The sequence below is a fragment of the Rhodnius prolixus genome, unplaced genomic scaffold (genome assembly GCF_049639745.1).
Source record: "Rhodnius prolixus isolate KJV_2025 unplaced genomic scaffold, Rpr scaffold_3, whole genome shotgun sequence".
NCBI lineage: Eukaryota > Metazoa > Arthropoda > Insecta > Hemiptera > Reduviidae > Rhodnius > Rhodnius prolixus.
The window spans coordinates 4062019-4080078 of record NW_027411603.1 but is presented as its reverse complement, the minus strand read 5'-3'; the positions used below and the strand labels follow the sequence as shown (position 1 = coordinate 4080078).

Sequence of the window (18060 nt, the reverse complement as noted above, 5' to 3'; positions counted from 1 at the left end):
CTATTATTTAAGTATTTATCTAGCAAGTAAATTGGTTTAAATTAGATTAAAGTATTCAACGTTAAATTTATTATATTCAAAGGCTGCAGCATTTTGAATCTAATAAAACTATTATCAGCCAACATTTTTGAACCTAATTAAATTTTTGTTTGTTCTAGAAAATTGAAAGCAGAATGGCTTAATTGTTCTGACAGTTGGATATGAAGAGGTTTTGGCAGTGCTATCTGGTGGAAAATATTTAAACTACTTTTAACCACGTTTAAGTGGTGCCATCTAACGGATTTTTCGCAACCATCTTTTTTTTCTCATCAAATTTCTTCATTTTTTTTAGTTTTTTTCTTTCCCTTTTTCCATTTTATTGATTTACACATTTCTATAGTACAATATTGGTGCAAATTTTGCCAAGAAAATTTAAAAAAAAAAATGAAAATGTATCAAGGGAAGATTATACAAAATAATTTACATTTGTTCTAGTTTTTCAAGTATTATATTTTTATATAACTTTACAAAATATACAGCTCAATGTATAAATACAATTAAATACACATAATATACAAATAAGCACAAGTATAGATAATTTTTTTTTTTTCTTTAAGTATCATCTCAGAGATGTGACACATTTGTTTACAATTTTTTTTTTAACTTCTTTTATTGCGTATTCAAACCACAATAATTTTATATGTTGGCTACATATTATGTATTAATGTCATACATATGATGTTGAGTTGTTAACATAAGTATCGCTTTGCTCTCCAATCGAATTCTATTTCAAAATCGTCATCATTATCCTCATCGCCACTAGAGGCCTCTTCTTCTTTAATTTCTTTTGGTTTATTGAGTAATTCGGCTTTCACCTTAGCTTTTTGTTGGTCCAATTCGACAACCCTAAAATAAACAAGATGATTTAAGTGGAAAGCCTAGACATATATTGCCAGATTAGAGACGAAGTGGCACTATGTGGTTACAAGATGCTTCAAGGAGGTCGTATAGTCAAGTTGGAACGAAAGGATATTTAAGGATTGTTGTTTTACCAACCATCTGTGAGATGCTGTAGGGAGAGTAGCCTCACTTGACACTAGTAAGAGGAGGCTCCAAATTAGATCTATTTGGTTGCAGTACAGAAAATCAAGATGTTTCAGTTTGCACTACTGCTGATAATGAAACAGTTTTATAAAAATAGTAAAAATAAAGTTAACGAAAACTAGTATTTATTTAAGAGTTCTGCTCTTTTTGTGATTGGTTTTGAAATATAATGCTCAATTTACATGTATTAATATATATATTGGCTAAAACTTCGTCATAGAAACGGTTGAATACCAAGTTTATGATTTCTCCGAAATTAACATATTCAGTCCTAGCACGCACTCTGTAAAGACCACGATGCTCTTAAATTTTTATTTTTACTCGAAGGACTTTCTGAGAAAATTAAAGAACATGCTAAAAGAACAGTATTTTGAAATTGGCAAACAATTTGCCCAGATACTGCTACAATAATGTTTTCTAATCTTACTTCTCCATCAATTGTAGTTAATTAACTGGTGGAATTGTTATAAAATTATTGTTTCTATGAATAGAAGGAGAAATAGCTCTTGTAAAATTTGGCAAACTTACGTTTATTTTAAACATTAAGTTTAGCTATTCCCCCCTAATAACAATTATTTTGTTGTTTCTGCAAAATATCTTTTTACGTTTCCATAAGAACAGAAACAATACCTCAAAATATATAGTAGGGAAGGGATTAGCTATGAGGTTAGCATACTGGACTCCCACGCGGAGGTCCCGGGTTCGAATCCAGCAGCTGACCCTTAGATTTTCTCTTCCTAGGAGCTTCTTACAGCTCACTGTCCGGTGATGGACAGTGTTGTCTGTAACGAGAGAACACTGTCCGGAGGCCGGCAGTGCACTGGAAAAAGCTCCGGGCGCTAATGACTCAGCTGTTGATGCGCCAAAAAAAAAAAAAAAAATATAGTGTCCTTACCTGGACAATTTACGAAGTTGTTCGTCTATTTCATCGATTTGCCTTTGTGTGGTAGCATCTTCCGTATCGTCATGTATAATTCTAGCGGATAGATGCGTTTCCTCTTTGATCTCTCTTTGAAACCTCTCCCATTCTTCTTGTACTGGATCTTTATATTCAACATTTCGGGCCTGAATATACAAAAAAATTAATAAGAAAACTTGCTAAATATAGGATTCTTTTTTTCCCCATGAAAAAGCGTACAAACCCTTTTTAAACCAGTTTTAGGACCTAGATTCGTATACTGGCCTGCTTATAGGGTAAGTTGAAGACACATCTTCGCAGAGTAGGATTAATTAACAGAAGGTCTAGTGAGATTTTAGTGAAGAGGATGTGGTGGAGAAGAGAAACCATCTTACTGACCATCTCATTGAGGTATGCGATCTTGGACAATTTGAGATCAGAGAGATCATATTGAAAGAAACTCCATCCTACTAGCTTCTCTCAAATTGAAGTATTGAGTACGAACTATAGACAACACTTTTACTTCTAAGAAGCTTTGATGACCGTTTATTTGAATTGAAACGAAATGAGGCATAAAACAATGAGAAGGCATCTCAGGATGTCACTGCGTGAATCCCGTCCGATCTAACAACACGTAAAAATCTAGCTCAACATTTCACACGCACATATATTTCACAGGAACAAACCCTGAAATTTAAAGGCTTAAGATGTATCTGGTAGCAGTGGTATTGGTTATAACAGAAACTTCCTTAACAAGCTTCTCTAATGAAGAAAGAAAGATATTTTATTTTCATAGAAGTAGTAAATATGTTCTTTAAACATATTTTTCACTTATTGCAACTTTTGTTTCGAAATTTTCTCGATTCGATTTGCGAGAAAAAATTGCTTTAAAAAAACGGCACTTCAAATACAAGTGATTTTTAAACCCTATTTATGAACTTAAATTTAATAAGATTTAGAAAAATCAGTCTTACTCAAAGTAAATTACATTTGAAAACCGGATTTATGAATCTTGTATAGGATTTATATCCAAAAGAAGTCACTATACAGAATTGTCTTTAAAACATAATACAAGGTTATATTAAAAAATAATAATACTACGTAGTATTAATTAATAGAAAAAACAAAATTAACATAATTTATGGTGAAAAGCGTAAAATAATGATTAATATTTATAAAATGAAATAGATAAATAGCTGAATATATGCATGTATATGAATATGCAAATACACTGACTTGGTATAAGTTCTTTTCTTAAAAGAGTTAAAACGTACAGAACGCATAACATATAAAACGTAAGTACACTTAATTGAAGATAAATCTTTTATAGAGACCAGAAGTTTTAATTTATTTAAAAGAAAAGGCAACAGAATCAGTTAAGTACCTGCGTAGTTCATCAAACGGGGGCAGTTCACCAAAAAAGTGTAAAAACTCTTTAAATTTTCACGGGTATTTTAAAATGGATGGAAATTCCTCTGATTTGAACCATGCCAATAAGCCATTGAAGTCAAGGCAGCCTCTTAAGTTCGTCACCATTACGCTGTTGTACGATAATAAACAAGTAAGTTTAAATTGTATTTGCGATGGTAATTTATGTTATCATGTGCAGCTCTCCCAAAGTCCTAAGGTAGAGGATGTTCCTGATAGTTAATATTTTAGGAAGAAGAAATGAACGAATAAATTAGTGAAGAAATAAAATCTCCAAAAAAAAAAAAAACCCTGAGGGCAGCTTAATAAATAAATACAAATATTTAAAATAATCACAATATCCTATAATACGTACCAAACTAGCAACGAATAACAAATAATATGATTGCAACCTACCTTCGTATAACCTTTTTATTTTTAAAAAAAAAGAAGAGAAATTCGATGTCAACAAAGTCGTTTGTACCAAAATTCGATTTTTGTCATATTTCGATGTATCTTCCCCCCAATTAAGATCGATACACCAATTGTTTTTAAGACAGAAATGTTAATTTGAATGTTAACTTTTTTAAACTCAATTTTTACATTATTATAAGCTTCCCTTGATAAATGCCATCGAATTTTTGGATAAAGTATATTAATGGATACCTGAAAGATATTTAAAAAAAAAGATCTAAGGAAAGTGAAAGTTTATATAATTGAAATAGTAAATATGTTTCTAACTGGTTTCAATACTCATGACTTACTTCTCTTACTAAAATCTTCATAAAATGCAGCTTCACTATTCTTTGCTGATAAAATATACATTGCAGGGTGGGCGGCAAATAAGTAGTTAGCAGGGAAGGTAGCAGTTCTAGATTCATCCTATTGTAGCCTATTGTAGTTTACATTTAGTACGAGGAAATAAAAAGTGACTATTTTTCCGCAGTTTTATGAATTTGTCACTTTCTAAATAAATCAACAAAACTAAACAAGATAGTTTAATAATACAACGACACACAAGTACCTTAGCGTCTAAAACTGGATTGTCAAAAAATCCTTCAGGAAGTTCGCTTGAAGTACCAACAGACTCCTGAGGATTGTCCTCTTCTGTCTGTTCACCATTTCCTTTTAACTCGTCACTATCAACTTCCATGTTTACTTTAACCACTTCATCTTCTTCTTCTTTTGTATCAAAAAAACCATTTGGTACACATGTTGGTGCATTTTTGAGAATACCTGTAGAAGTAATTCAAAATATTTTTTATTGATAATTCTTATTTATAACAAACGATCATCAAATAGGTTTCAATAGGTTGCATGTATGGTTATGTATCTTTACTAGAACACAATTTACAAAAACCTATTTTAAGTTACATTGCATAGACAATAATCATCGCCCAAGAAACTGTTTGTAAGATCGTCGCTTCTTAAATTTTGAATATAACATATATATATATATATATATATTAATAAAATGAAATCTAGATAGTATTATTTGCATTATTTTTCACATATTTATGATGTGTTTCGGATTTTTATCCATCTTTATTGGTTGATTCATCATCAGGTTTAGAGAGCACCAACTATACTTACTGGCTTTCAGTCAGTTAAAAGAATGTGACAGAAACGTAGCTGAGGTCAAATTCTCTATGCTTAATCTCAACCTCTGACGATGGATGAAATTCCAAAACGAGATGAAATTGTAATTTCATAGCAAAAATGCACTTTTTTTGATCGCAATATTTCCAATGCGACCACTGGCATTCTCAGAACAGCGTTTCCGCATCAAGGCGTATGTTAATATCTTAACACTGAAAACCTCAAGATTATTGTTTTTTGTTGTTAAATTTTATCGTAACGGAGAAGTACGCCGTTTTCTTTAAAAACTAAAACTGAGAATGAATGGATTAATGAATAAATTCATGAAATGCATGAAAACCGAGAATACATAACAGTGGCTATTATTAAATTATAATTAAAGCGGGCTGTGATGGTAACATATCTACTAAAAATAATAATGCACTAAATTCAATTAAGTAATTGAAGAAAAGTAACAAACTTTTGTAATAGTAGACAGCGTAATGTTTCTAGTCAGAGAGGAATGTCAATAATAAAGTTACTTAGATTACTGGCCGAAACTATTTATTTCAATTTAGCCTAGATTGTATAAAGATAATGATATCTTGCGCGTAAATGGTGACTGGGTTCTTTTTGGAACTTATTAATAATTTGGAAATCTTGAGCACTGATGCATAACCGTAATTATAATTAAAAATTTGAACAGTAAATTAATAAGTTTAATTATTGTAAGAATTTATGCAGTTTAGCGACACAATCTTAAGATTAAATAGTGAGATTACCTTTAATTTTTTTGGCAGGTTTCTCCTGTTGACTAACATCATTCGGCCTTTTAAAAGTAATATGTGCAGGTGGTTCTGGTTTCTTATTTAATAAAGGTGGCTGCTTTCTTTTCGCTATATTTTCTTTATGTTGTTTTGAATTAATGTGAACATTCCAGACAGCTTCAGATTTCACAACTGAGTTACATACTATACAAGTTAATGAACCATTTTCCAAATACGTAAACGATAAAAAACAAAAATATTAAGGAAAACAATAAAAATTCATTAGGCAAACAAAATAAATATATATCTAAATTCATTAATTATAATTAAATATTTAAAGGATATTTTGCTAATGGTGATTCAATTTTCTTAATATTTTCCGTTATCTTTCTTTTCTGTGCGGACATAAACTTTCGTAAGTCATGTTGTGATATTTTCTTAGCACCTGATTTTACTGAAGAACTCATTCTGTAAATCACGTTAATCGAACATCCAGTGCGTCTGCATTGAACAACAGAAGAACACTAACCTTCTGCACTGCTACAAACAGGGTAATCTTTCAAGAGAAAAGTTATAATGATGGTTACATTTCAAGAAGGCTAAAAATTTGCAGGTTACAAAAGATAAATAAAATTGGGAAAATTTATTATAGTAATTTATATTTTTTCTTTAATTGATAAATTAAACTTTACAACGTAAATTGTGCTGGAAGAAAAATTGTAATACTAGGTTTCCTCCTTCTATTATTCATTAGCGAACAAAGTAGTTGAAAGACCAATTCAAATGTTTTTATACGAAAACTACGGTGTATTGCACTTATTATATAACGGCTGACTTATAGAATTCATCATTCGAAATATATTTATTGAATAAGACGTAAAACATACATATGTGCTGTAACTAATTATTATATAATTAATTTTGTTGTTACCTTAGTTATATGAAAGGCAAAAAATTTGAAGAGTAGAGTATTATTAATTTACAATATGTAAAGCATTATCTTTAATGACTGTAAGCTAGTTTTGGTCTACATCTTTCAAGTTAAATAATAAGCATGTCACTCACACGAGAATTACAGAAAATTCTGCATTGAAGTAAGTACTGAGAACATCAAAAAATGTCAGGAACTTTTTATCTTCCTTTTTTTACCGCTCTTAGGAGAACGTGTTATTTTATATATTATTTCTAGGTATCTCTAGAATGTACTTCTTCTAGTTGAGTATTTAGCTGAAATGAAAGCTTTAATGTTCTCTGAATTCAGAAAGGAGTTTTTGTTTGTTTTTTTTTCAAATAACTCTGTCAGAAATTGTGTCAATAAAATTTACAGTTTCATTCGGGAAATATTAAATATGTGAACGAGATATGAAACTGAAGAAAGCCGTGCCTTTATATTGAAACTTTTTTTTTGTGATTTTAATTAAAAATGTACATTCGGTATACCCAACAAGCATGTTTTTATATTGACAAATAAAAACATTCACCGGGAAACTGTAAAAACACGGATCTTAAGCCTCATCTGAAGGACCTCTTGCATATGCAGCAAGTTCTTAATACTATTTATGAATATAAAATAACTAACCAAAATGCAAAGTAAGAAGTATGGTACTTCTATTACATAGGAAAGCTTTTTGATTTTTGTGTAAGGTGAGGCCGAAGAGTATTATTTGAATTGGACTGTAAGCAATATCACTTTGAAACGTTTTCACAGGAAATATTGACGATATACGTAATTGGGCGTGATTCAAAATTCTCATTTTAATAACGTACACATGTATAATATTAAATTCAACAATCAAAACAAAGTTTTAATAAAATTTAATAATGTAAAACCAGTGTGTTTGATGTAAAATTTTGAGCTCTTCATAAAATTATAGCTTTTTTTTTTTTTTAAGAAGAACGAAATTTTAATAATGCATTTGATTTTGATTAAGTTTCTGAAAATAAAGCAAAAAGTAACCTCTGCTTTAAAAACTTATTTGATTTCACCTTACCCCCACCTAAGTTCATGGACCAACACATCTTTTCATACAATAATGACAAAATGGTTATAATTATGATTATTGCCAGGACAGTTAAACAGTACAAGTTATTATGCTTCTAGTAAAGTGTTTCATATAATTGTGCGTGTTTCAATAATTTTCTTTTCTGAAAGTAAAGAATAACATTAACTAATAGTTTGTGACTTTTCTCTTGTTGTTTACTTTGTTTTTACTAATATATATATACATATATATGTATATGTGATAAAGATAACCTTCTTTTTAAAGAAATCATTGGAAGATTCAAATTCATTTAATTTTGTGAGGCAGTTATTTGTTTTGTTTTTTTGGCTTTTAAAAATAAGGTAAGCTACAAAATCCTAATAAATTTGAAATCAGTTTCCTTTCTGTTAATTTGTTTATTTATAAATCATTCATCAATACTAACAAGAATAACAAAACTAAAAAGTAGTTTTATATTTTAAGTGTTTGTTAAGTTTTAAGTGTTAATTTACTTGTTTGCAAAGCATTTATTCAATTAAATATGACTTTTTTTTTTATATTCATGGTTAATTAACTGTTAAAATTTAGCACAATATTCAGTAAATCTGCTAAACACGAAAGATATAAACAATCCGTTTGTAAACGAGAACTTTTTCTTACAATTCAAAGAAAATAAGAAAAACTGTTTTCTTAATCTGTCTTAATCTCTTAATCTGTGCTTTAGCTGGATTTATCGTCTTATAATTGTAAACTAACTTGCTTCGATAAATGTCGGAAGAAAAGAATAATGCCAATTTCAGTCATGACCGAATGAATTAATGTATCAGTCACCAAAAATGATGAACAATACTTGATAAATGCCTCTTTTTTTTATGTATATATAATTATGGGACAAAATGTATTGGTTTTTAAGAATATTTGTATCAGTGTACAATTAGTTAATCTTTTGTATAATGCTCTTAACTAAGAATTAAATATCTGTACTAAATCCGAGAGGCAAAATTAATGAATGAAATTGTTTTTGTTTATACTTAGGTTACATTACGGTTTTTCTTAATTCCATATGGTCAATACTATCTTCACTCAGATTCCCAATTACTCAATACCAATGCAATCAATTGTATGATCTTTAATCATTTACTACATCGTACATAGTTCTTGAATAACAAAGTAAAGGACTCTTTACTGTAATTTGTTGCTGTAGATTTTTTCAACTTTTAAGTTGTATTTTTAACAACCAGTACTATTCCTATTCCGTATATTTTCGGTTGAATGGAATACTGGTGTAATCTTGATTTGGAGAATAGATCTATTTGCAGTGTCTAATCTAATCCAACATAAATACAAAAAATTCATATGCTAACAATAATCTAACTTGAAGACTTATTTACCAGTTGTTTTCCATAAATTAATGATATAATTTCCTTTTAAACAAACAATATATAATAATGTTCTTACTTGTTGCATTGTTTCCTTAATGTTGCAGGCATTCCCAGTTTCTTATATTTGTAATATGAAGATAGACTACAAACGGGATGGTTTATAAAGAAGTTACGAATTCTTCTTCCATACCGCCAGAAGATATGGAAATGGACGTGAGGAATATTAACATGGACGCTAATGGCAATGGAAAAAGGAGTTTACCAAAATTAAGAGATATATTTCGAAGACAGCGACAAGATTCTGATAGCGGTCCAGATTGTCCAGATTTAGATTTTGTATACGATGATGCTGATTGTCACATTAATGAAATCGCTGAACTCTACAGTTATACAGAACACCCAGAATTTCAATTAAATGTTATAGCATTTGAAGACCAAATGTATTTATATAATTTAAATCCAAATTGGCAAAAACAAACTATAGAGAAGAAAAAATCGATTATAGCTAAATTATTGGACCAAATGGAAGTATCCGATCGTAATTTACGCATGCAAGCTGCTAGATGTTTTCTTTATATAGTTCAAGGATGCTGGGCGGAAGTACAGTCGGACAAAGAGCAGATGATGTGTACAAGGGATAATGTACTTCTTTTATACAATGAAGGAGTTTTCCACGCTTTTGTAGAATTGTTGAACATTGAAATCGATAATGCAGCCACCGCTTCAACAGCTATGAGAAAATTTGCTGTAAATCTGGCTGATTCTGTAGATTTAAGAATAATTTTAAGTGTGCTATATGTTTTTGTTGAAGTGATGAGATCATTGTCTGATGAGGATACCGAAGAAAATAGGAGATATTTAGAAACTTTTAGATTTGACATATTACATCCGGTATGTGATGAAATTTTAATTATAAAATTATTTGGTATGGTGACTAGATTTTGTAGCGGTTCAGCGCCACATTTTCCTATGAAAAAGGTTTTACTTTTACTTTGGAAAACTATTTTAGTCTGCCTTGGTGGAATTGATACTCTGAGACAATTGAAATGGGAATATAGACAGCAGGCAGGATTGGACAGCCTGGAGGAAGATACAATAGAAGTAGTTCGCAACATGAGAGCATCATCACCTCCGGCCAATGCCAACGAACTGTTGGATCAACAGAACATTACAAAACGGAATAATCGACCGTTTCGTAGGAGTCTGATAAAGCAGAGCTCCTTAGACGAACCATTGGGCATAGAGTTGGAAACCATGGAACAACAGGAGAACGATGACGATATGAGGGAATTTGAAGAACGAATCATCAGCGAGCCAGGTGGTACACCTCAACCTTCCAGTCCCCGTCCGCTTACCCCGGTGCCTACTAAAAGCAAAGGCCTGCCTTGGTTGCCGAAAGTTAGACAAAAAGATTTGGACACATTTCTGGAGAATACAAGAATTAAGTTTGTAGGTTTTCCACTTGAAGGTGATAGGGAATCTCTGTTCGGCTTACCAGAACCAATACACGAAGGTGTTCGAGTATTAAAGCAACATATGTACAAATCATTATCAGAAATACAAGTAGAATTAGAGGAAGAACTAGCGAAAAGTCCAATTTCCAAAACTGAAGGTGCAATCAAAATTACTCCTACGGAAATCCTGTATCAGGCTATGTTTCCAAATTTACCCCAGTATATGATAGCTCTGCTGAAGATATTGCTAGCTGCTGCACCAACCTCTAAAGCAAAATCGGATTCAATTAACATCATGGCAGACGTACTGCCTGGTGAAATGCCAATGACCGTTTTACAATCCATGAAACTTGGCACAGACGTCAGCCGACATAAAGAGATAATCGTTAAAGCTGTATCAGCCATACTGTTATTACTTTTAAAACATTTCAAATTGAATCATATATATCAATTTGAATTTATGTCACAACATTTGGTGTTCGCCAACTGTATACCATTAGTGTTGAAGTTTTTTAATCAGAATATAATGGCATATGTTGGTGCAAAAAATGTAATACCAATTTTAGATTTTCCAGCCTGCGTTATCGGCGATCAACCAGAATTAACTGTAGAAAGCCTAGAAATTGGTGACAATCAACAATATTCATGGAGAAATCTATTTGCTTGTATTAATCTACTTAGGATATTGAACAAATTAACTAAATGGAAACATTCACGTATAATGATGCTTGTAGTATTTAAATCTGCACCAATATTGAAAAGAACTTTAAAAGTACGTCACGCGATGATGCAGTTGTACGTATTGAAATTGTTGAAAATGCAAACTAAATATCTTGGCCGACAATGGAGGAAATCAAATATGAAAACAATGAGCGCAATCTATCAAAAAGTTAGACATCGATTGAACGATGATTGGGCTTATGGTAACGATTTGGACGCCAGGCCGTGGGATTATCAAGCCGAAGAATGTGCACTTCGTTCCTCTGTAGATAGATTCAACAATAGAAGATATACAAACAATACAGATCCAGATTATGAACCTGTCGATACTTGTATAACATCAGTGCTCGGACAAAATGTAGAACTAACTGATGAATTTAAACAACATTATGATTTATGGTTACAGCAGGAAGTCTTTCAAAATACTATCAGATGGGAAGAACTATTGGATCAAGGGTATTTATAAGTTATCTTCTTTTTTTTATATATTATATATATTTATTTATTTATACTTTTTTCTCAGATTATAAATAATAAAATATTGTTGGACACAAGAAGGAAGGAGACCATTTTGTTTTGTTATACAAGAAAAGCTAGTCAAATATCTACTAAGATATATTTTTTAGAAAAATCAACATTTATTTGATTTTTTTTTGTAATATTGGAATAATCACTTTAAAAAATAAAATGCAAATAAATAAATAAGAATATTTTAAACCTGAGTGCTAAGCACAAAAAGTAAACTCGAATAAAATTAAAATCTTGTAAATAAATAAGAGAATAATACTTCATAAATATTATTATTATTTTTTATTACGACTTTTTTGTTTTCTAACTTTATGTATCTACTATTAAAATTGTATAATTGTTTATGTTCATTACACAGTTGGTTGTCGTAAACAATGTTTACTAAAAAACATTTTTTTAATACCTGTACAAAGATATTTATATAGTATGATCTTGCTGTTTAAAATGAATTACCTGACTTATGTTTTAAGGAACCGTAATTGTATTTGATTCGTGTAATATCAATAAAGATAATAATTCATATATTTATTTTTTACTTTCTCTTATATCTCCATAAGAAGAAATATTAAAATCGTGGTCATATTTTCTATAATGAGTTTTCACAACGGAAATAACGAAGTTCGAAGACAGTAGTGTACGAAAATTTTTTTTGTAGAAAAATTATCTGTATCTCTCACTCTGAACTCTGTATCTCAACAAAAAAAAAAAAAAAATCATCACTAGTTCAAACCATAATATTTCGTTTGAATACTCACCAGTAAAATAAATGGCTTCTAAAATTTCCTTTGAACTTCGTCAACACATTACAATATACATGTTGATCCGTAAATTTTTATACTTAATAATATATTTCTGGATGAGAGATAAAAGGGTTGCCCTTTTCTTTAAAAGTGTCTTTTGTGTGTTATGTTCGCTTTACTATATAATGTTTCTAAAATTTAATGTTTAAAACAAATTATGTGTTAAAATGATTTAAATTTTAGTAAAACTTATAATTTTTACAAATACTACGTAGGAGGTAAAATAGAAAAATGATAAAAAATCATTCACAGTTTATTATAAAAACAAAAATCTCACCTATAGATTATTTACGACATCAAGAAGAAATTTAATCCTCCATTTAATATTATATTTGAAGAAAGAACAACAAAAATTATTTTTTAAAAAATCAAAAGTTATAAACCAAAATGTACATTAAAAATGCAAATAAGAACATCAAGTTTTAAAGGAATTGTTGAAGCCATTGTTTTTTAAAGAAAAATTTGATGTGCAATATGCCCCGTTTTAACAAATTTGGAATGTCTTGTGATTTTTCAGTTTGTTTTCGAGTTATGATGGGGATAAGATGTAGACAAAAAAAAAAAAACAATTCGTTTACAAATACTTGAACGTAATCAGGAGAGACCTTTTAAAAAAAATTAAGTTGTAGAGTTTTTGTTGCTTACCTTTTTATCTCCAAGCATTGGAGAAAGTAAAAAAAAGTTTAATCAAAATAAAAGTTCAGCTTTGCTACTTTAATATTGATTTACTAATTCATCTCTTAATTTCATTTTGTTCTTGATGTTTTTGTGTATAGTTACCAGCATAAACTATTCCAACAGTAACTCTAGGCACCAGATATTGACAGGCCTGAAGAAAATTCAGAGACAGATAATAAACAGTTCGTTCGGTGATAATAATCATTAACAACAAATTGAAGTTTAAAACTTAAAAGAATTAGCTAATTTTATTTAGATTAAGCGAGAGTATTGTTTCAAAAAGAAGGGAGCATTCTTCAATTTTAACGAGTATGTAGTCTACTGGCATTCTTTTAAATATTTACTCGTGTTAAATTCAACTTTCTTAGAAAGAAATCCAAGAGCACAAAGTGTGTTTAGGTCGGCCGAATGTAGGGTGTCCAGTACAGAAGGGAAGAATTGCTTGCCCAAGTCATCCCAGCATCCAAGTTGAAATTGAAATTCGCATATTCTCCCTCCTAGCTTCCTCATCATAAACTCCAAATCTTTCTTATTCTGGGTTTTTTTAAATTTCCATGAAATAAGTTAACCAGTGTTGATGTTCTAAATAGTTGAGTTTTGTAAGAATTTTTCTAGTTATTTATTACAATCACCCTGGAGTTATTTAAACTTTATGCAGTATTGTTCATAACATATACATAGATTGTAATTTGACCATCGAAGAATGTTACAACTTTTTTAGTTATTTTTTTTAAATATTAATCTCAGACATTAAGATATTATCAAGACATTTTTAAAAGTTATACTTTGTAGAAAAAAAATTGTATAATTAAACTGTTCTTTTATTATTAATTATTATTTTTTAATAAACTTAGTTTGCCATGTTTTGAAAGTTCATATGTTATATGTATCACTATTTACGTTGTAATACAACAGAGCCAAAATGTAAGTAGTATAGAAAAAACAAAAAATTATAACCGAAGTATTATTCAAAATAACAATGAATTGTTCCTGACAATATAAACAATAAAAAGAATTGTATTAATATGAACGAATAATTTCTCATTTTCACCCATACATATATACGAGGTCTGTAAATTAAGTAATTAGACTGATTTTTTAATTTTTTTTTTATTCAAAAAGAATTACAATTCTATATTGTCACCTTCAAAATAACTTCCTACTGAAGCCACACAGCGCTGGAGACGTTTCTTCCACTCCTCATAGCAGTGCTCGAACTCCGATACTGGAATAGCCTTCAGCTGGTCGATTTTACAGCCGTTTGAATGTTTTCGACTGACCCCAAAATGAGAAAATGGCCCCCATTTTCTGGAACGTGTCATTACTTGTGACGAGTCTTGGGTGTTTGAGTACGACCCAGAAACGAAGCGCCAGAGTATGGAGTGGCACACTTCAATCTCTCCAAGGCCCAAAAAAGCAAGGATGGCGAAGTCGAAGATCAAATGCATGCAGTCTTTGTTTTTTCGATATCCACACGGAATCGTCCACAAAGAGTTTCTACCTCAAGGTCAAACGGTCAATCAACACTTTTACCCGAGAGGTTCTTGTAAAAGGGTCATTCGTGAGAGACCAAACATCAAGAACAAGTGGCTGTTGCATCACGATAATGCTCCTTGTCACACAGCAATTTCAATAAACCAGAGTTTTTGGCCAGTAAAAACATTCCTGTAGCTCCTCAGCCTCCTTATTCGTCTGACGAGGCCTTGTGACTTTGAAGGTGACAATATAGAATTGTAATTCTTTTTGAATAAAAAATTTTTAAAAAATCAGCCTCATTACTTAATTTACAGACCTCGCATGTATGTATTTATTTATATAACCTATATATGTATATATAACCACATTATAGCATCTTGAAGAGTTACGCTTTTAATATCAACCACCCTTCCACGGAAAAATTTCTTAAATTTATCAAAAGCCGTGAGAGCAAATTTGTCACGTCAATCACATCGTAATATTATTGATCTTTCCGCATTAACATTAAACCATTTTATCTTTTATAAGTAAGCAAAAATTATGTTTGTCTTTAAAGATTAGGGTTTTTTCGATTTTTATTTTTGTAGTTACATGTTAAACAAGGTGAGTCTATTGATTAAATTGAGTTTAATGGTTAAATCAATACAATTTTATATTAAATCTCGATTTTTTCTGTAATTAGAAAGAAAAAGAAGTATTTTTCTAATCTTATAAAGCAAATACTTCTTATTCCTGTTGCAATGTATCAGATTCGAGTCCAGTTTGTTGTCGCTTACATTTTCTCTTCGTAAGGCGTTCTCTTTCTAGCTTAACAAGAGGTACCATCCGCAGCAAGACCAGCAAAGCCTTGAGAAGATTCTGGGGTACTAACGACGACCTCTTGCTGTTTGACTTTTTCTCTTACTGCAGTAAGAGGAGGAAACTTTGTGATCTTCTGAGACCTAAAAACGAACTTGTTTGCAAGTGTCTGTGTGTGAGCACAACACAAATTTAATAACTAGATTAGGGTGCCACCAACGGGACATGTCTACACACTATTTAAGGCAATATCAGTCAATCAAAAGTGTCACTTTATTGGATCAATTTTCCAGTTTTAATTGCTCATGCGTAGTACTATAATTTTTATTTAAAACATTCTCCCGAGGAAATTAGAATAATGTCACTTCCAGACGGATTGGTTGGACTTTCCATTAAGGTACCATTTCAATGTATTGTACGGACTTATTCCCTATTAAATATGTAACAAAAATTCTAAATCTGGAGAAAATTGGACTGGATGTACATTAAAATGAGTAGAAGTTATATATTTTTGAAAGTAAAAACTTTAAAGTAACAAATAAAAGTGAGACCTTACCTTTAATTTCAATTTTAAGTTTCAAGAAAATTTAAGCTCTTGGCCCAAAAAATGAATTTAAAATGTATCCACCAACTTTTTTATAATCAACATATACAAATTTATCCTTATAAGTTACAGCTAAAACCTAGAATTAGGCACGTTCATTAAAGCACTACAAAAATAAGGCTTACATTTTTATTTTCATGATGTAATAATATATTTAAGGCAAATTATTAGTTTAACGTTTCAGTTTACTTTTATCGTCAAAACTTTCTAATTCTATACTTAAATTTCTAATATTTTGGCCCAATTGTGATTCCACTAATTTCAAAATCATTTCCCATTCAGCTTCGTGGGCACAACATTCTAATAGTTGTAGAAATGGCTTATTATTTGACAAATCGATTACACTTTCAATTTTTATGTAATCATCATTTATCTGAACAACTTGATAATCGATATTTAAAGTTGATAAAAGAACTTTATCATTTTTGAACCATGTTTTACAATTGATGTTTTTTTTCAAATTTGCATCTTTTATGGTGATATTTATATTGTTATTCCGACTAAATGCTTCTTTTGGCCGCTCATAAAAATCTATTGGGCACCATTTCAAATTTTTTTCGCTGGTCTTATAATTTTCAAGCTTATTTGAAGTTATCAATTGATATTGTGTGATCTTTTCTGATTGAACAGATTTGCAGACAATGTGTACAGCTGGTTTGTTGCCAGATATTATTATATCGTTGGCTTTAACTTTTTCTTCTAAAAACTTTTTAGACATATTATTATTGTATTTAACGATTGAACTATTTTCAAAATTGGATAACTTTTCTCCATCACTAATTTTTGATGTATCTGAAGAGTCTTCATTGAATTTCCGTGTAAAGTTCGCACATTTAGAGATTCTTACTTCTTGTCCACAAGAATTTAATACTCCACAATGGAATTTTTTAGGCACTAAATATATCGGAGGTAAGCATTGAAATGAAATATTTTTCATACCTCACCTTTCAGCCAAGGGATGAAAAGGGCCTCTCAAGTCAGCAATTTTTTTCCTTTTTTTTTAATGATGTTTTGAAATCACATTTTTTACCAGCTATAAATTTCAATTCATACAATTTTAAATATTTTGAAATTATATATTTCTTTCTTATATAATAAGTTATGAAAAAACACTGTGATAAAAACAACTCAATTTTACAATATCAATTTCGAAAAAAAAAAAATCACCTGATACAAAATTAAAATTGGGTAAAAGTACATTAAAAATGGAGTAAAACACCACCAACCGGGTAGTACTTTCCTTTCTGATGTTACGATTATTTCAGTTATTTTTGAGAAATTCCGGATTTTCACCTAATGCTAATCAACGCATGATATCCGGATTCAAGGGTATCTACTTCCGTTTTATAAACTAAATTTTCGAAATAAGCTTCACGTTTTAATAATTACAGCAGAAGCATAAACAAGTGTATTTTTTTTTTAAATAATAAAATAACCTTTCTTTCACAAATAACCCTACAGGTTATCTTACAATAACTTTGGAATTTTAATAACTGAAGATTGAAATGTGTGAAAATGTTCCTTGGATCGTACATTAAAAAAAAGGATGCTGTATTATGTATGTATGACATATGACAGGAAATTTTTAAAAACCGAACCCAGAAGAATTCGTAACTACTAAAAGATGGGAGTTTTATAAAATTCTTCATGCACCTTGTTTTAAGCATATCTTCTATGCCGCATTATAAAGTAAAAAAAGTAAAGTAATCGACTATTTTTTCAAGCGGGGCTTAACGTCCAACTACCAATTAGGTGTCGTGGACGGAGGCGAATAGCAAACGTACTTTACTATTTCTCATATAACCATTAAATAAAATCCAAGGCCAAGACCGGGAATCGAACCTACTAAACCGACAATAGATATTTAGCTTTGCAGGTCTCACCTCTTAACCCAGTCGGCTACCG

At 30.4% G+C, this 18060-nt stretch overlaps 3 protein-coding genes across 7 annotated transcripts; 1 reads left to right on the top strand and 2 right to left on the bottom strand.

Annotated features, from left to right (window-relative positions):
* Positions 1 to 464: 464 nt before the first annotated feature.
* LOC141452494 (zinc finger protein 830-like) lies at positions 465 to 6503 on the bottom strand. Its single transcript, XM_074124696.1, has 5 exons — positions 6079 to 6503; positions 5749 to 5969; positions 4413 to 4624; positions 1979 to 2148; positions 465 to 885 (listed from the first exon to the last, which is right to left on the bottom strand). The coding sequence occupies exons 1-5, from the start codon at positions 6198 to 6200 to the stop codon at positions 729 to 731; spliced, it is 882 nt and encodes a 293-aa protein (XP_073980797.1). The 5' UTR covers positions 6201 to 6503; the 3' UTR covers positions 465 to 728.
* Positions 6504 to 6656: 153 nt separating this feature from the next.
* Strip (striatin interacting protein) lies at positions 6657 to 12323 on the top strand. 3 transcript variants are annotated; one of them, XM_074124693.1, is made up of 3 exons: positions 7711 to 8077; positions 9202 to 11727; positions 11795 to 12323. In XM_074124693.1, exons 2-3 carry the CDS (start codon positions 9251 to 9253, stop codon positions 11799 to 11801), a joined length of 2484 nt encoding a protein of 827 aa, XP_073980794.1. In that variant the 5' UTR covers positions 7711 to 8077; positions 9202 to 9250; the 3' UTR covers positions 11802 to 12323. The 3 variants fall into 3 exon arrangements, with proteins under 3 accessions (XP_073980793.1, XP_073980794.1, XP_073980792.1); XM_074124692.1 differs by lacking the exon at positions 7711 to 8077 and adding an exon at positions 6657 to 6827 and having other exon boundaries at positions 9202 to 12323; XM_074124691.1 differs by having other exon boundaries at positions 9202 to 12323.
* A 932-nt stretch (positions 12324 to 13255) lies between these two features.
* LOC141452498 (uncharacterized) lies at positions 13256 to 17291 on the bottom strand. 3 transcript variants are annotated; one of them, XM_074124703.1, is made up of 4 exons: positions 16345 to 17291; positions 16108 to 16234; positions 15530 to 15694; positions 13256 to 13428 (listed from the first exon to the last, which is right to left on the bottom strand). In XM_074124703.1, the coding sequence occupies exons 1-2, from the start codon at positions 17090 to 17092 to the stop codon at positions 16215 to 16217; spliced, it is 768 nt and encodes a 255-aa protein (XP_073980804.1). In that variant the 5' UTR covers positions 17093 to 17291; the 3' UTR covers positions 13256 to 13428; positions 15530 to 15694; positions 16108 to 16214. The 3 variants fall into 3 exon arrangements, with proteins under 3 accessions (XP_073980804.1, XP_073980802.1, XP_073980805.1); XM_074124701.1 differs by lacking the exon at positions 15530 to 15694; XM_074124704.1 differs by lacking the exons at positions 13256 to 13428; positions 15530 to 15694 and adding an exon at positions 15725 to 15981.
* Between the last annotated feature and the right edge of the window lie 769 nt (positions 17292 to 18060).